The sequence below is a fragment of the Cyprinus carpio genome, chromosome B2 (genome assembly GCF_018340385.1).
Source record: "Cyprinus carpio isolate SPL01 chromosome B2, ASM1834038v1, whole genome shotgun sequence".
NCBI classification, from domain to species: Eukaryota; Metazoa; Chordata; class Actinopteri; order Cypriniformes; family Cyprinidae; genus Cyprinus; species Cyprinus carpio.
In genome coordinates this window covers 8,676,894-8,697,119 of record NC_056598.1, presented here as the reverse complement: position 1 = coordinate 8,697,119, position 20,226 = coordinate 8,676,894, and the positions used below count along the sequence as shown (strand labels likewise).

Here is a 20,226-nt window from a genome sequence, read left to right as displayed (position 1 = left end):
TGGAAGAGACAAAATGAATTGTAAATGGTGAATGCAATTTAATGTTGACACACACCACATTCCAGCTGGACAGGATTTGGTCTTAAAATATTTCATCCTGAGGTCATAGTAAAAAGGATGATTTAGAGCTTAGGATGGATTAAGAGTAAAAAGTCCCAAATTTAGATGTATTAAATGTTTAGATAATGGCCTAAACCTCAAAGAATGTGGACACATTGAGAAACAAATGTTTAATCCTTTAGTATGGAATGTATACAGGGTAACATTTGAATTACATTTGTTCCATATTTTGAAATCCTCCATGAGGTTTTAACAGCTTTTACTGGTTGCTTTTTTCATGTCCATGTTTCATCTGCAAGCTGATTTTCATGAATCTTTAGAATCTGTTTTTGTAAGAATTCACAAGATCACATATTAATGACACTTTCCTGCAAACCATGGCTGAATGTAGGAAAAGATGTTATTTAAATGGTAATTTTTGTTCTTTTTCTTTGTATTCATTTTTGACAGCTTGCAGTTCTATTAAACTGCAAATCCATTTGAGAGTGAATGCGCTCTTAGAACTTGGCAACCCATAATTAATCTCTTTGTGTGTCTCGGTCTCATTTGACTGACAGTTGCATGTTTGTTTCAGTTTAAGGTGTGCCCACAGAGTCAGTGTGTGTCCACTCCGGGTCACCGTACTGACCTGTTCCAGAGGAATCCCGGGAGCGTCCTCATCACTGACTTTTTTGGAAGTGTCCGCAAAGTGGAGATCACCAAGGACACTATCAATCTGACATCCTCTTTAAAGCCGTTGATACAGAGGTGAGAACACAGTCGTTAGACTATAAATGATATTGAGCATTACAGTTTCCCTGGAAAAATGCAATGTATCTTCTGTAGTGAATTGAGTTAATTAGCCCATTCAGTGTTGTCTTTGTTGGACAAAAAGCATGATTGTATATAATACAATGCAGTTGGCTTATACTGCCTGTATATTCACTGAAAGCTTAAATTCTAATAGACATTACTTTGTGGTATAATGTGTGCGGGGCTGGGAATCATGATAGATTCTGTTCATTGGGACCATGCATTTAAGTGACAAGATGTTTATAGGACAAATATTTGACAATATTCTTTTTTTTTTTTTTTTTTTTTTTTTTGCATTTTTATTGCTAACTGTGGAGGAAAAATGATTTGAATCTTAAAGGCATAGTCCACCCAAAAATGAAACATCTGTCTCGTTTACTCACCCTCACAATGTTCATAATCTGTATGACTTTATTTATTCTGTGGAGCAATTTTGTCCATACAGTGAAAGCCAATGGAAACCTAAACTGTAGTTTCATTTTTGGGTGGACTGTCCCTTTAATAATGAAGCTTGTTTCTGCCATAGATAGATAGATAGATAGATAGATAGATAGATAGATAGATAGATAGATAGATAGATAGATAGATAGATAGATAGATAGATAGAAGGATCTGGTCTTCGGTCTGACATAATTAATGTTTTTTAAATGAGTGTTAAGCGGTTATAGCAGCAGTCTTAATTAACCCAGTTTGAATGTTGAAGAGCAAACAGTCTTATTTAATCAAGCATTAGAAGCATTGTGGCTGTTCACTATTAAAAACCTTATTAGTGATATTGAATCCTCTAATGACCTGTTAATGACTTTGCATACTGCTTCACCATGGTTACTGTGATATCTGCCAAATCAGGTCCACAGGTTTCCAGTAAGATAAACACCATTTTACTTTTAATGATAATAAGACTTCGGGAGTAGTTTCATATGCAGTTTGAATAATGCTAATAAATGGTGTAGTTTTCTCAATTGTTTGCCTGCTGAAATCCATTTTACTAGCTAAAGATGTTAAATTGTAAAGCCATTTTCTTATAGAAGAGCTATTTCTTTTAAAAAGAGTCAAGTTTCAAATCTGTCAGACTTTCTCTTCAAAACAATTGCATTGTCCTCCCAGTCTAAACATGTTTAGTATACAGTTCTCACTATGTGAACTTTAGCAAGCAGAATTATTTAAACACCCTTCAGAATCTCACTGTAAATAAAGTAGCTACTGTACAAAAGGGTCCACCAGCTTCAGGTCCAAACAGAGTGCTCAAATAAAACAAGAGGAAACTGTACAAGAGGGCGGAGGACAAAAAGAAGAAAAGCCTTGTCTCAGATGAGATCTGTGCTACTGCAGTTGACCTTTTCTGTGGTGGGCTGAACGGAATATGAAATCCGAATAGAAGCCGGAGTTTGTGAGATCATACGGGGGTTTCTGACCACAGCTACAGCACAGTAACAATTATTCTCTATACTGACTCCAGACAATTCTTAATATGCTGATTCAGACTACACATGTGATTTTTCCATTCTTTATCCAAAAGATATTTCTGAATATTTAGTTGATTGTTTATTGTTGTTTTGTTTTTTAATTGTTTATAGTTTTCATCTAACATTAGGATTCTTTTTCTTTTTTCTTCTTTTTTTATACATTTGATGGATTTCATTCACATCCAAGCCTATAGGGATTGTCTTTTCTCTTATTTTTTCCAAAATAAGCACAAATATAACAATAATAATAATGTAAGCACAACATTAATACTGTTTTACTTGCTTTAATGTTTACTCTGGAAAATTATACATGGATTCTCAGTTAAATTGGGGGAAATATATATTTTTAATAAAGCTTTGGTGCTTAATTTTGTCTTAAAGTTATGAGGTTGTAGTTTTGATCATAGTTTCAGGATTTTTTTTATTTTTTATAACAATCACCAGGACCCATTTCTCAATGCTTAGGTCACTGTTTTAAAACTGTTCACACAGTTCTACTAACGAACCTTCAGCTTAGCTCAGCTGTTAAATTCACATTCAAAATGCAATAATACCATCAAAACCCTTCATACATATCTCAAATCAACCCATTGTTCTGTAACAATAGCAAAGGTTGTCAACCAAGGTTGTTTCTTTTGTTTCTTCTGTTACAATTCACTGCTGTATATGTTACATGGTCTATATACAACATTATTCCTAGGTTTACCCTTTTTTATAAATGCTAATGAAATTGAAAAGGCTAACACCATGCAGGAGTTCATGCAATTGTTTTAGTAGTTTCATTCTTTAGTTTGGAAATATATTTCATTATGGTATTCCTGTAAAAATGTAGCAAATTGCTGTCTTATTCAGTTTTGTATTATGTTATGTTTTGAACATAAGTTTAACAGTGTTATAAAGAGTATGCCAACATGCAAATTGGCATGTAGGTACATTTTGTAGACATTTTGGTGGTGGTTGTCCATGCAAGAAAATAATTCAATTTGATGTAGTCATTGAATGCTTTTTGTGCCAAAGCGATGATAAATTAGCCACAGTTTAGCCCATGAAGAAAGCTGTTGTGCTCACTGTGTGAAGAGTTTTGAAAGTGACCCAAGTACTGATAAATGGGTGCTAGAGACTGTAAAAAAAAAAAAACAAATTAATAGCATTGCAGGAATTGTTGTGAAACATTTAGGCCACAAGATGGCAGTAGTATTTCTTGGTTTGCTAATCTGGAAAGAAAACCTATATTTCAGGTTTTCTCTGCTGTCAAACTAATCTGTAATGCAGTCGGTGTGTGGATAAGACTAGATAAACACATATTAGATTCCTCAGCATCATAGTGAAGTGAATTCATTTTATCTACTGTAGCTGTATTGGAATAGCAGCAACACATGATTAAAATCAAATTACATTTAGACCTAAATCTGAATCCTAATTCATCTGAAACTATGGTGCTTTTGACCAGAAGGCCTGTTTTTCCAATTTATTGCATTATTATTTAATTACTTACTGTTGTCAGGGTTACAAGTCAGATTATGTAAACAGCATTATGCCTTTTTCTAATCTTCATAGCGTTTTATACAATACAGGTTGTTCCAAAGCAACTTAATAAACAGCAAATTATGAAAAAAGCAGCTCTATAGGAGACAATAGTGTCATTCAGCTCATTTTTTTAATTCTAATTTTGTTTCAATTTACTTTAATAACAGAGTCAGTGTTGCAGAGTTAATCAGTTATGAATCAAGTTCAGTTCAACTATAGTTCAGAAGACAATAGCGTCATTATTCAGCTCAAGTCAGTTCAGTTGAACCACAGCATCAACTTATATTATAAAAGTAGCAAGTGTAGTCTTCTCAAAAATGTTTGTTCCTCTAAAAAAAGGTCATACTGGATTGTAAATAATGACAGAATGTGCCTTTTGGGGTGAATTACCCCTTCAGGCTTCAGCATAGCAGAACATCATGTTTTTCAGTGTGCTTAAAAGCAACACAACTCTTATTTTCCCTCTCCATGAGACGTCACTCTGAGCATGACAGTAGAGGCGTTACGACACTAAATCTTTCTGCAGCCATCCTGTTTTCCGCCTCCTTTTCTCCGCAGTCTCTGCTGCTGTATCAGAGGGCTTCCATTAGGTAAATTACGTTTTACAGAGGAGGATGGTTTAATAGACTCCCCACTCGTCTTTATGATACGTGCCCACTCTTTACGAGATTGTATTGTAATTCAGGTTTGCCCAGGGTGATGATGTTGACTGCCTAGTGCAGGTCTCAAGTCTCAAAGTAATTAAATGTCAGGTGATGTTACGAAATGAAAAATAAATCAGGAGGTGCGGCGTGGGCATAAAGGAAATGAAAGTGTACTCTCAGTACACACTCGCCCTCTCTAGACACCTTCTAATGGTTTTTCTTATAAATTTACCAAAACTCTTTGATTAAAAGTTCATCCTGTAAAATAGTTGCAAAGTGCAGTGACGGATGTTGAATAATTTTGAGTCTCTTTAAATGATTCATTAGCTTGCATTGGCACATATTTCCCAAAATGCTTTGGCACTTATTAGTGGTGTTTGCTAAGGCAAGTATCATTACTAATGCTCATGCTTACAGTTTCAACAAGAATCTGAAGGTGCGTTTACACCAACAGCAATTTACAGTGGCAAATCGACAGGAAGGCATTAGTTTTCAAAGAGAGTTCCCAATTACTAACGGCTTATGCAAGAACAACTGTTGGTGATGCAACTTGAAGGTGTTTTTTTTCAATGAGAGTTCCCAATTACCAATGGCTTATGCCGACTTTATTTGCGGGGTCTGTTTTCAATATTGTGATGTATTTCAGAGTAAAACAGAATATTGAATGAATAAATCAGAGGGTGGAGCTTGATTTTAGCGCACCTCCGTGCAGTAGACTGACGGTTGGAGGGGTGAGGTTTAGGTTGTTCAACCCAAGGATGAATGCTATTGAGGGGGGGTGTATTTTTTTATTTTTATTGATTAATTATTATGAAGAAAATTTTTTGTTTATTTCACTCTGATTAATTGTTCACTGCATGAATAGTAATGTACACCAAGTAAAAAATTGGGTCAGTTTTGATTTCATGAGGAGTTTTATGTAGGGTCATTGATGAGCCTTTATTGGCCTAGTTTTTGGCACTAGTCAAACTACTGTATTGAGCATGTTAAATTGGAGCTGTAGTCCGTAAGTGAAAGATCACTCTGATTGGCTGTTCAGCTTAGTGAAAAGAGAAGAAACGGACAGAAGTAATGGAAGCATTTAAAAAACTAATTCAAGAGGGCTTCTCATAATATATCCGCAGTCCTAGTGGTGCATGCAAAATCATATACTGTCTGAGTAGGTACTACATTTGAATGTGAACTAGGGTTGGGAGATATGGCCAAAAAAATTATCATGATAAATTTTCATATCAGTTGATATTGATAATTATCATCATGAATTTCAAATCTTTATTACCTCGATTCCATAAACAGCTTTTCTAATATTCTGACTGTTTTGGTTTTTTTTAAAATTAACCGTTCCATTCCGATCATGATAACGACAGTTAAAACCCCACAGTCAGCACCTCAATACCATGTGGTTATCTAGGTATTGTATGAAAACAATATTTATACTGACGCTAAATGCACAAAATCTCTAGCTTAATCACACAAATACTGTCAATACTTTAATACATTTAATCATGCAACATTAATATATCAGCAATATTTCATAGGACTATCCCACAATTTCTGCCACAATCTCTGGTGCAGTTATAAAATACTACAGTAAATCCACGATAAAATATAGTAATTGTAAGCGCAAATGTTCTAACTCCATCAAACGCAATAGTGTTTCTCCTGTTTACATTTTTTTCTGGCTTTTTTATTTAAATGCACCGTAGGTGTTTACTTGGTTTTTGGAGAACAGAAATCAAGGGTACCAGGCACTGGAGTCACAGCAAGTTTAGTGTTCACTCTAACAGCGTGGACTCATCAGTGCTGAAAACGCGGTGCTCTAGTAATTGCGCTGGGCAGAGTAGATAAAATGGTCGTTTGTAACATGTTCAAATTCGCGCCACCCACAGACTTACATTCCCTCTTTAACTGCATAATCTTATGTTGAACAGTCCTTAGAACCGTTCTGTCCCGAAAATATAAAACAATAATTGGCTATATTCTTTTGGGGGAATGCAGACCAAGGGATGTCAGTTGCAGGTGCTCAGATTACTTTTTTTTCAAGTAAAAAATAAAGTAATTATGCTTTTTAATTTACAAGAGAATATCTGAATATTTTTTTTCAAGTAACCAAGTTATATTCGATATAATCAAATAGTATGGTCATAATGTAGATTAAAATATATTATGGACGTATTACAGCCATATATGTTGTTATATATTATGTTTAATATTATTGATTGACAGCTCTCCTGTCCCACTTGTTGAAACAAATCATATGTTACCGTAGTTCTAAAATGACCTGAAATGGGACGGTAAGTGTCTCAATCACAAAAAAAAACACTTCAGAATTCCGGGCAAAATGAAAGGTCATAAAGTGCAACTCACCTACTTTTCAAACCTGCAATAATTAAATCGAAATTAATTAAACAACACAAATTCCTACTTTTGAAGGTTGTCCCATTATTAATCAATGTCTTTGCTCTTGAGGCCTTTTCATGCATACAACGTACTAATAAGCAAATATTACTCTTGACAAACATTTGTTTTTTATTGCTAAAGTGTTATGAAATGTCTTCTTCTGCATTCTACTGTATAGACATAAATTTACTTTCCCCTTCAGCCTGAGGCTTATTCATGTCACTTTTGACACAGAACAGGCATGCTAACTGGCCAAAGTGAATGTACTTTTTATGCGGTAAAAACAAACACAAGCAAGTCCTGTCCAGATTTAAAAAGTAACGCAAAAAGTAATTAGTTACTTTTTTTTATGGAGTAACGCAATATTGTAATGCATTACTTTTAAAAGTAACTTTCCCCAACACTGGTTCTATATAGTATTGAATATGGGTAGTATGAAAATAATAGGGTTGATCCAAATACCAAATACCAAATATCAAATATTTTTTGAGCTTCGGAGGGAGGGGCTGAACATATTGTTCTCTCTAATCAAGGCAGGAATCTCTGTGTGTCTGTTTGTCTGTTTGCATTTTTATCATGTCGAGATTTGTACGTTCATCCAATCAACTTTATTTGTGGCGGTGTGTTGCTGCGGACCCAAGTGCAGTGTCACATTTTGGTGCAATATGGACACGCGAATGAATTAATAAACTTTTAATAACTTCAGAACAGCACGAGCCAGAAGTGGCGCACCTCAAGTGGGCAGGACTTATATGCTACGAGAACGGACACTGCACTAGTGATACAAAACACACAGGTCTGTTGAGAGCAATACTTTTAATATAGACAAATTATTATTAGGCTGGGCTACTGTACTTTTTTTTTATGGCTGCCATATTAAAACGAGTTTTTTAGAAGCAAATAAGTGAAACATTTATTATCTGTGTAAAGTTACTGGATTTTACATGGTGTGGATAAATGCAGCTCCTTTTTTTACCGAAAACGTAACTATAGGCATACTTTTACAGAACTCAGGTGATTTTTCAAACTTGATGTGCTGTTGTGGTAGGCCAGTTTCAAATCGCATATCTGGCATACTGCCTTTGTCTTCTCCTCATGTAATTTAAAGTGCTACCACACAGCTGAGGTCTTCTGCATGTTTGTCTTCTCTTCCAGATGAACTGAATCATGATGTTCACTCATGGGCGATTCATAAACAGCTTAAACCATAAACATCGGGCTGAACGGTTCTCTTTGCTTAACCGTTCCATTCAGTGGCGATCCGGGCCAGTCAGCACGGATACGGTTTCATTTTTACACTGTGACGCTTATAACAAAGCTTTTTGGAATGCACTACAAACATGTCAGTCCTTGCCTTGGTAACGCAAGTGTAATATAAACAGCAATATTCACGATGATCAAATAACAGAAAAAAGACAACTCTCTATGTGAAAAATAAAATAAACAGAATGTGACGACGGGTATAATATCAATAAGTGCAAATGTTTCCTCCACAAACCAAACTGTCTCGAGACATTTTTTTTTCTTTTTTATATTAAATGCAGCGTAGCTGTTTACTTGGCTGTTTGGAGAAACTGGTAGCCAGGCAACAGAGTGGCGAAGTCAAGCACACGCACCTTTAACAGCATGGCTCAGCATGGCTGTCTAACCGTGCCTAACCGTACATGATAGTCCTTAGAACCGTTTTGCCCGATATAAAAAGAAATGGCTATATTCAAGCGCAAATGAAGACCGGGGGATGCCATGGCCCGCAGGTGCTCAAAAAAAAAAAAAAAAAAAAAGACTATTCAAATCTCAAAATTGAAAATCGAATGCCAACCCACCTAACGAATATCCGAATAATCGAATATTCTGGTCCAGCCCTAGAAAATAATTTGGACGTATTACAGCCATCATGTTGTTACTATTGTGTGACCTATTAGTGTCAGTTGCGTCACTTCGCTGCCATTCATAAATCCTCTCCCATGACCTCATGGGACTGTAAAGTGTCCATCTGATGAATTCTTAATGATGGCGGGAGTAGTTGGTAGGTCATAGTAGTTTTTTTCTACTTTTTTTTTAAGTCTTTTTTTTATACTATGAATTCGTACTAGTAGAGTTGTAACATACTACTCTTTTGGTTTACTGTTTTTCGCATACTGTATAGTAGGGAAGTATTCAATTTCAGAGACAGTGTAAGTCTTTTGATTTCTCTTTTTGAATGATAAATACAGACTACTGCCACCTGCTGTCATGGAGAGTTATTTCTGCTCACAGGCACAGAACATACATGCTAACTGGCCAGTGAATGTAGTCTCTGCGGTCTGATGAAACAACATTCTGGCTAAAAGGCAGGAAATGTGATGTGGTGTTCATTTTTGTCGCTTTGATTTGTCTAGGCCTTTATTTAAATGCAGTGTAATGTAGCAACAGCAATAATGGAGTCAAATAGAAACCCTGCAGATACTCTGCAACCTCTGTGACAGTAACTGTTGTCTGTAATTAGGCCTAAGTATTACATTTTGTTGTGCAACTTGTCCTGCATCATTTGTATTACATACATGAATTACATCTTGAACTGTAAAGCTTGTTAAAGAGATTCTCAATAAGGATTTGAAGGATGAATCTGACATACTGGTATGCATCTAGAGCTTGGGTTCAGAATTCATAAAGAAGGCAGGCTCTTTTGACTCGGCCAAGTAAGAAACCACTAAACAACCTCCCAAAATGCCTAAAAATCTAATGTACAGGTATAGCAGTATGCTAAAACCAATTTAGAACATATTAGAAACCTCATTGCTGGCAGTGTGGAGTTTTACATGCATAAACACCATGCACAATTTTCTTCCGAAAACGTAAATGAAAAAACTGAAGTTTATATTATTACTTGTAACAGTGAAAAATGATTTGTTACATTGCTACCGCAATGTTTTTATTGCTGTTCCATTGCTCGAGTGCAGATGTTGTAGCCGACAGGCTCACAGTAAATAATCTTGCTGTGCTCTTGTTGCTTTTCTGTTTTGCAGTAATTCAAGTCTAGCCATTTGAACTGAGTCCAAAAGTGGTTCAATGTGCCTATACTATACACATGGCTAGAATGACAGGCCATTTTGTCAACTAACAGAAAAAAGCCTCATCCCGGTGGGCCATGAATTGGCTGCCCAGGCCGCTCAGGGAAATACAAGAATGATTTGTCGTCTGAAATGCTGAGCCCAACTATAGATTACCATTTGCCTCCGCTCTCCAACACATTGTTTTGTTAACCTCCCGTCCTCATTTTTCATGCAAACACTTTTCAGTTTGTTTGCTGTTTGATCAGTGAATAGCAAAGACACTTCTAAAATTACCTGTCAATCACCACCCCCACGTCACCCAACGAATATTTAAAATGCTTGATTCGTTTTATTTGTCAGCAAACTTTATAGTGTTGCTTCAGCTAACTCTGAATGATTTTCTTGAGCAAAATATAGAGATACGTATTATTCAGATAGAAATTACAGGTTCCACAAAAATGTAGTCCAGTGGGATTTCATGGGGGTTTTCTACCACATTCTCTTTTCTTCCCTCCATTCATTATCAGAGACTATTTGTTTTTGTTTTGGTACCTTCCACTCCAGATCTCGGTCTCAGTCAGTTGTTGTGTGGAATTGAGAGCTGCATACTGAATTTAATTTCAGCAGCCACTCATGTATGAAGCTGCAGACAGCCGGGCCGAAGCAGACTCTTTCGTCTGGTCCTGAGCTTTGCTGGCCTACATGAGGACCAAAACATCATCCCACCACTCAAACTAACAGACTGTGAGCAATTGCGGATTGGATGGCTGATGGTGGTGAGGCTTTGGATTCTTCAGTCCACCGCATCGTAATGTAGCTAAATTAGAGGGTGCTTCAGTTTTACAGAACACAAAACAAGTCATTTGTTTAGTTTTTACCACAGGCCAAGTCTGAAAACATTACATTTAAAAAGGACTTGTTTTGTCTGCTTTTAATACTGTTATCTATTACGTTCTTTTCTTCCTCAGGTCTGGAAGTGGTGATATGCAAATCGAATCTTTGACGTATGTGGACCAACTTCCAGTGGCTGAAATTATTCATCAGGTAAGACTATAGTTGTTGTTGGAACGTGTAGATGAGGAAATGGTTGAAAACAGCAGGATGCTTACTGAAACCCGTTATCAACTGAAATATGTATTTGATTCAAAGGAGGTAAATCCAAACCACTCACCTAAGCCACAGCTTTTCAATTTAGATCTTTTTCTCTTTTCATTGAATTGAAGTTAATGCATTAACCTGTTCAGGTTAATTTAAGATAAAATTGTAGTAAAATGTACTTGTAGTAAATATGTATGCTTCTGAAATATAGACTTGCAGCATCACTTATTACTCATCCTACTTGCCCACAAATAAATAAATAAATATATATATATATATATATATTTATATATATATATATATAGATATAGATATAGATATAGATATAGATAGATAGATAGATAGACTAGATAGATAGATATAGATCAGGGGTCAGCAACTCACGGCACGCGTGCCAACAGTGGCACGCAGAGGGATAATCGCTGGAATGCACGAGCAATAGGGAAAACTACATACTGACGTGCATTTTGAGGTAATAACTTCTCATAGTCACACAGCCTGTTAGGAGCTATAAATACTATTAAAGTGTGCGAATTAACATGCGCTAGTCTATGGATGCGCGTGACCGCTGCACATACTAGGCACTTCAGATCAAAGCCTCAGCGGTCTAACAACGCTCGTCAATGTCAAAATGACAGAGATGGCCAATCAAATCAAAGTAGGCGGGGTTTACTGTTCACAGAAGCAGAGCGCGAAGTGTCAGTTTAATGTTAAAGAGAGGGAGGTAAGATGAAGCTGCAAATCATTTTATATAAGTCTTTTAACAATATGTTTTATGATAGAAATGTTAAATGACCAACAGCTATATCCAGTGAAGCAAACTACTCATTTTTTTTCTCAGATATGGCCACTTTTAGAGAGAGAGAGAGAGAGAGAGAGAGAGATGTAAATTGTCTGCGTCTGTGTCTCTCTCTACAAATAATGAAGCTGAGTTTAGTTACTTAAAAAAAGCTGAGAAATATAATGTAGCAATTCAGTATCGATTAATAAAAGTTGCATGGAAGCGCTGACAAGTTTATGAGATACTGAATGTTTCTTTTTGCACAGCGCGAACTCAAATATCTGTGTGCGAGTGGTGTGTGTGTGCGCGGATCAGTTAAAGCAGCGCATTAATGTAGAACGGTGATTAAACAGGAATGCATGTTTTAATGCATTGGCCAAAAGAAAAAAAAATTATGAAAAAATCCATGGAAACTATTTGCATGAAAAACAAATAGGCCTATTGTTTATTTAATCATATAATTGAGAAATGTTTTTGTACAGAATGCATTTTTTTGCGGGGTGGGTGGGTGTTGGCACAGTGGTTAACCAGAAAAATAAAAAATGGCACATCATGACAAAAAGGTGGCCGACCCCTGAGATAGATAGATAGATAGATAGATAGATAGATAGATAGATAGATAGATAGATAGATAGATAGATAGATAGATAGATAGATAGATAGATAGATAGATAGATAGATAGATAGATAGATAGATAAATAGTATTTCAATAATTTGTGAAATAATGCAATCATACTTTATGGATTTAATCTCAATTTATTAAGTGATCACATATACTAATGTATATAATTATTGAAATGAGAATGTTGAACTTGCTTCTCTTTAAATATTGTAATCACAGACGTGAATTTATATTTCCTGACAGAAGTCTGAATCCCATTCATTTCACTCTTGGTGTGAAAGAAACATTTTTTTTTTTTTTTTTTGCTTTGTAAATCTAGCTTTTTTTAATTTATGAATGTACATTTATATCACTTTACTTCTGAGTTATTTTACCCCAGCATTAAATTACAGGAAACTAGTTAACAAAGCTGCAATGCGGTTTCTAATAGAGCTGCATAGGGAGTGACTGTAATTTTGACATCTGCTTCCATAATCCATCCCTCTATATAACTGTCCCCTTGTTTGGAAAGGAGTGGAAATGCAAGAGTATTGTTTTATTTTGCAGTTGTAGCAAATATGAATGCAAAAAATTACATTTGCTATATTAATCCTGTTTTTATAGCAGTTTACTTCCGAGTGTTGTTTGCATTAAATTTACATCTGATTATTTATTAAATCACTGTATTCTCATCCTGGCATCCATCTACTTTCATAAAATATGTTTTTTGGCCTTAGAGAGGTCTGAATTCATTTCCAGCATTCATATATCAGCCAAAATCCTTGCAAATCACCTTGGAATGAACCAAATGTTAGAGGTGGACACAGACTATTGTAGTACTTCTCCTAAATTTCTGCTTAAATCTAGGACATATTTCAGTATTGCTTTTTCTTTAATACTTCTGAATATTTTCCAGAATGCTATACAGGGACTGTCATATTCAATCATGACTGAAGGAACACCTGTCAATTTTTGATACTGTGGTTTTGCCGGCCAAACCCCAGTGGGTTTAAGAAATCATCTGGAGGGCTACAGGATATTGCTAAGGATTCAGGGCTGTCATGATTGATGATATCTAACTGTCATAACGGAGCTTTGCAGATGACATTCATAAATATGTGAATGTTCTATTCAGTGGGGTAATGCAGGAGATATGTAGCGGGATGAGTCGTCCTTCTAGCATTCATTCAGACTGGAATCTGATGATTGGACGCTCCCTCCCACTGCGTGCTGGACTTTATTACTGGCCTCATGCAGGCTACATCAGAACCTTTAATCTCTCTATATCCATTTCTTTTTTTCTCTTCATTAATTTTTATTAGTGAGAATGTTGAGCTGAGAGTCTCTTTACTGATTCCTTTATTAAAATATTACTTCTGGACAAAATGTCCAAGCATTTAAAATGATTCCGTTTGTAGACCAAATGCTGTGATCTCATATTTTTTTAAATCAGTTCTTTATTTGCCATTCTCTGTATGGCCATAAACTTCCAATTTCTCATCTTACTTTTGTACCTAAATCCAGAGTCTTCTTATGATGTGAACAAAAAGCTGTTCAGGTATGATTTTGGCAGATTTGCTTCAGGTGGATGTTGATTGTGTGCCGCAATTTTCAAGTAGTGCAACAGATTCTTGGATTGAGGAAGTAAATGAGTATTTTGTAGGGTGCTGTGTAGAATGAATTGCCAGATATATTAAAATACAAACCAGCTCTGGGCCAGTTCTTCTCTGTTACATGTTATTAGTGATACTGGCTACGGTAAACCTCACAGTTTCTAATGCTCATACCCCTAACACAGTGTCCTAGCAGGGATGATGAAATGTAAGCTACTTTTTGTCCTATATCCAGCTGCAACCATGAGATACGGCAAGTAACAGGACATTTTGTTAAGCGCTTAGTTTTTGTGGCATTATGCTGGGTGCAGAATCATGTTGCATATGTGACATTTACATGTTAAAATCACATGTGAACAATGTGGGAAACATGGGAAACTTAATGTTGTTTTTTTTCCTTTAAAGGGAACCACTCACAGTGAAATCTTATGGGTCAAAATCATGATCCTCATTTGAATATTAGTTATTACATGATGTAAGCCTAACTCTGTAATTAACTTTGGTGTGTAACTTTATGCACTTTTTAAGACCTGTAATAATGAAAAAAATAATAATAATAAAAAAATCTCAAGCCATTACTAGGAGGGATCAGAATGTCATAGAGAGTCTTTGATAGCAGAATTTAATGCAAATGTGCAGTGCTGTGATGCAGGAAATGTTTTGTAAAAATTGGAAAGAATTAATAAATGTAATGCTTAAAAAATAAGCGTGTGGTTTTCAGGTCAGATTCTCTTGTGGCCACAGATAATGAAGGTGTTTTTCTTGCTCTGTTTCAAAATATGTGTTTTAGTGTTATAAGAGTGCTGAATGGACATCTTTTTTTATCAAGCCAAAGACTTGTCACTTTGCATCACATGGTATAAAGACTTTCAAGAGCCCTTTAAAGTTTGTTCACCCACTACTGGGTGTTACATTTAAACATTATTGTTCTTATATTCTTAAAATAGTCATAAACGTAAGAGAACAATACTTTTTTTCTCTCACTATGACTACAAGAATGTTTTTAAACATATAAAACAATTACTTATTTGGAAAAAAAAACTTAACTTGGATATTATAATGTAAATTTAGAAATTCTTAATTACTGCAAGTTAATACATAATTTATATATTATTTCTAATCATGCTTTCTGCTGGCCTAAGGCATATGCTTTTGTACTTCCACCGATCAAGATATTCTTAAACCGTAGACTAAAAAATGGAAATAATTTTTCCAACCTCTGTTCAGAATTGATTTACATGTTTAATTTGCAGTTTGGCATAGGCCAGTTCAAATTTGATGATGACTGATACTTTAAGGTAATTCTTTGCAAGCCAACATCAGTTTAAAGTTTTCAGATATTCAGTAGTTTAAGATGTCTCTTCATAGATTAAAAAAGTTTAATGATCAAAGTTCAGTTAAATAACTCTTAAGATGGACACATTAAAAGAGCATTTGAGAAGAGCATAGAATTATATAAGATAGCCAAAGCAATATACACCAAGGATGAATAATTATATTTTCAGTCTCTTTGAGACTTTGGGCCGAATTCACTGAATAGTTGCATCACATTTGCACGCAGCAACATCTGCATCATATTAACTAATCACCCACAATTTGTGCACCAGACATAGTTCAATTCATTTTCATTGTTTTTACCATAAATATCCCTCCTTTCTAAGTACATTGACTTTACTGTAAGCAGGTGGTAATCTGACTTTTTTTTAGGAATTGTGTTAATGTAAATTTTACAGAAATAAGTCAAATTAATAAATAAAATAAGTAAACAAAATTTAGTAATTCATCAAATGATGATAAATTGAAGGAGAAGAGCATTATAACTCCATATATATGGATGCGTGGTGTAGTCTAGCTCACTTTCTGCCTTTTAAAGACCCATTCTTATCCCTGGAGCATAGTGGTGGAGTAATGCTGTACAGTCTCAGTAAAGTATGCCAGATATAATAATCAGCTGCCTCATCTACAACTTAGCATTCAGAAGTGGCCTGGAGAATTGTGGCTAATTTGTAAAAATTTTACACTGATTTATAGTAGATCACTGACAAGCTACGCAATATCGTGTTCATTATCGAAGGCGATTCATCTGGGATAATGAACGCGATATTGCGTAGCTTGTCAGTGATCTACGGCTCTGTATATTAAATGCCACTCCATTTAAGAGCAGGTGATGGCGATTTAGCGGTAATCACGGAACCAGATTTACTGACTAGATGCGCATGATCATATGCATGATATATCACCCAGCCCTAATTTATAGGTTGTGTAACTGATTTAGACTGATTTACTCAACCATGTGAAGAGTTTGGAATAAAGTTTTATTTATTTATTTATTGAAATAAGTCTCTTATGCTCATCAAAGGTGTTTTTATTTGATGAAAAATAAAGGCATATTCTAAAGTCAAATTCTTTCAACTTAAAAGAACTGCTTTCTATTTTAATATGATTTAAAATATTATTTATTCTTGTGATGGCAAATCTGAATTAATCTCAATAGCCATTACTCTAGTTTTCTCATGAGCCACATGATCACATTATCATTGCAGCATGCATATTTGGTACGAAGTTATTCATTATTATTGGTGCTTAGTTATTGATTATTGTTCACATTGTTATCAATGTTGAAAACATTTTTTGATAACAGTTTTGTTTTTGTTTTTTTGGAAACCGTGATACATTTTTCAGGGTGCTTTGATTAATAGAAAGTTCAAAAGAACAATATTTATTTGAAAAGATAATCTTGTAGCATTGTAGTCTTTACTGTCACTTTTGATCAGTTTGTTGTGTCCTTGCTTAATATGTTTTAATTTCTTTCTTTCTTTCCTTCTTTCTATCTTTTCTCTATTTTCACCAAACTTTCGAATCCTAGTGTATTACGATTTCCACAAAAATATTAAGCAACCCAGCTGTTTTTCAGAATTTAAGAGTATATTCAAGTATTTATACACACTGCCGGACAAAAGTTTGGGATCAGAACGATTTTTAATGTTTTTTACAGGAGTTTCTAATGCTCATCAAGGCTGCATTTATTTGATCAAAAATACAGGAAAAAGTTTAATATTGTGAAATATTTATTATGAAGTAAAATAATGTTTTTCTATTTTAATATGTATTAAAATCTAATTTATTCCTGTGATGCAAAGCTGAATTTTCAGCATCATTACTCCGGTCTTCAGTGTCACATGATCCTTCAGAAATCATTCTAATATGCTGATTTATTATCAGTGTTGGAAACTGTTGTGCTGCTTAATCTTTATTTGGAACCTGTTATACCTTTTTTCAGGATTCTTTGATGAATTAAAAGATAAAAAGAAGAGCATTTATTTAAAATACAAATATTTTCTAACAATATACACTATAGTTCAAAGGTTTGGGGTTAGTAAATTTTTATTCTTTATTTTTTTGAAGAAATTAAAGCTTTTATTCAACAAGCATGTGTTAAATTGATAAGAAGTGATAACAAAGATTTATATTGTAAGAAAAGATTTATATTTTGAATAAATGCTGTTCTTTTTAACTTTTTATTCATCAAAGAATCCTGAAAAAAGTATTGCAGTTTCCAAAAAAAATATTTGGCAGCACAACTGTTGTCAACATTGATAATTCTAATAATAAATCAGTATATTAGAATGATTTCTTAATGATCGTGTGACACTTAATACTGGAGCTGATGGTAAATTAGCTTTGCATCACAGAAATAAATTATATTTGAAAGGATATTAAAATAGAAACCATTATTTTATATTGTAATAACATTTTGCAAGATTACTGCTTTTTTTTTCTGTATTTTTGATCAAATAAATGCAGCCTTGATGAGCATAAGAGACTTTAAAAAACAAAAGTCTTACTGATCCCAAACTTTTGTTTGTAATTATTCCAAATGTTTGACCAGTAGTGTACATAATTCTTTTACTGAATTGGCTGCTAAAACAGTGCAGACTGCAAATGCAAATAAACAGTTCTATCTGTGGCCCCAATTCATTCTTAGTGAAATCCCACAATAAATGTATTTAACAAATCTAGTCCATGTATGAGGTCATAGCAGTGGGAACACTGGACCGTAACCTCATATTTTCTTCCAAGAGCACTTGTTATTCGTGCTGTCTCTTGCGTCAACCCGTCTACCTCTGGCTGAGGATGAGGTTTTCCCCTTTGTGCAGCGATCATTCTCGCTTCTAAATCAGGCTTTAAATGTCAGAGACTAATCACAGTGTACTCGGCTGAAGGTGCTTTTCTCCAAACTCAATTACTCTGCTTGTTGTGATGATTTTGCTCTGAGAATGCTTGTCTTCAGCTTTGAATAGTTATTTGTTGGCTTGACAGTTTGATGCTTCAGCGCTATGGCTTTAGGGAATCAAAGCTGAAGGAGGAGGATGCATGGCTGTACTCCTTTTGTCCTTTTTGGCTGGGTTGTGAACCAGTCAAACCGAAAATAATTTCCTCACTGAATAGCATTAGGTTTGATGGCAGAGTTTCCATTCCAGCAGAATGCAGTACAATTTCAATGCACAAAGTATGATTTATCAGAGAACTTAAAGGAACAGATAGTTCACCCAAAAATGAAAACTGGGTCATTTACTCACCCTCGTCATTATAGTTCACCCAAAAATGAAAACTGGGTCATTTACAAGAAGATTTTTTTTTGTTCATGACCCAAAACTTTCAAGCTTCTAGGTGTGTTCTACCAAAGTCCCTTTCAGGAAAAGTCTGTTCAATCAGCGGCCATATTTGCAATGCCTCCGGGCAGCTATTTCGGACATCCAAAACCATGTCCTATTAAATGAATAGGGGAATCCGGAAATCTCAAAAAGTGCTTGCTGAGCTCACAGTTAAATTGCACATTTCAAATCACCAACAAAATCTAAAATGAACTGCCCCGTAAATTGTGTTCCTTATGCTCAAATAGCAATTTAAAAAAGCTTATTTTTCAGTCTAGACCAGCCAATGCTCATGTGCAATCATAAGCATGAGTCTCTGAGATATAGGCCTCTGTTTTAACAATCTCAGTGCATGGTCTGAAGTGCATGGCACAGATGCACTTAGGGCATGTCCAAATCCACGTTTGCCAATTTAACAACAGAAAAAATACACTGACCGTACCAGGGACATGGTCCAAAAGTTTTGTACCTATTCTCTTAATGAGTAATGGGTGTGTTTTGGGTTTAACGTCCAATAAACCAATCAGAGTCTCGTCTCCCATTCCCTTTAAAATCCAGTTGCGCTTGGACCATGGCGGATTCGCTATTTACATGGCGGAATTAGTAATCCTTTTATTTTTAATATTTGGCTTGTTTGTATGATGCTCTTTTTAATAAGCAGAGTGTACATGCGTTGTGGATCAGCCTATAAGCGTATATTTCAAAACGTGCCCTTTAAATAAATAAAAAATTAATAATAATACTGCCCCATTGACTCTATTCTAGGTTTCAGTTGGGCAATGTCGCAATCGTTTTCATTTGCCTCACTTCGTTTTCAGACCAGCAGACCCATGGGCGAACAGATGAGTGCAAGCGCACTTGCTATTTAAACAACGTGGTGGTGGACTTGAAAATAACTGCGTTGTGCAGAAACTAGCAAAAAACACTTAGCATAGCATTGCTTCAGGTATATGATAGGGCTCATAAAGTAATGAGATTACTTTAAACTCGCAATCCTGACTTTTTTCTCGTAATTGCAAGTTTATATCCCACAATTCTGATTTATTTTCTTAGAACTGTGAGATATAAACTCATAATTACGAGTTATAAAGTCCAGGTAAAAGGGAAAAGGTAGCTCACAATTTTTACATTTTCTTAGAATCCTGAAACCTGTTAACTGAGTTTTTTTTTGTTTTGTTTTGTTTTGTTTTTTAGCAGATGATTTTACAGTGGTTTGAAATTTAAATATGTGATTTTTAGACTAATAATTAAGAATAATCATGAACTGTGTCTGTGACTTGACTCATGTTCATTCTTCTAGCAATAAAATTATAAAACCCCAATTTTTATAAGTGTCTGAAAGGTGTAGTTCACCCAAAAATCCACTTATGTGAGCATGATTGTTTGGCTTGTTAGTCATGTTAGGGTAAAAATAAATAAATAAACAATACTATTTTTTTGTTTTTAAAACATTGAGGAAAGCCATGTATGATAACATATGTACTATGTACTTTGGAGTCCACATGAAATTGTAACAGAGGAAAAGGTATTTGGTTTTAACAGAACTCAAGTAAAGT

At 34.9% G+C, this 20,226-nt stretch overlaps 1 protein-coding gene across 1 annotated transcript in view; it reads left to right on the top strand.

The window, feature by feature from the left end:
• LOC109096578 (GPI-anchor transamidase) overlaps positions 1 to 20,226 on the top strand; it is a 44,200-nt gene that overhangs the window by 10,323 nt on the left and 13,651 nt on the right. The window contains exons 9-10 of the mRNA XM_042719270.1: positions 635 to 807; positions 10,890 to 10,965. Coding sequence (XP_042575204.1) covers positions 635 to 807; positions 10,890 to 10,965 — 249 coding nt within the window. The remainder of the gene's footprint in view (positions 1 to 634; positions 808 to 10,889; positions 10,966 to 20,226) is intronic.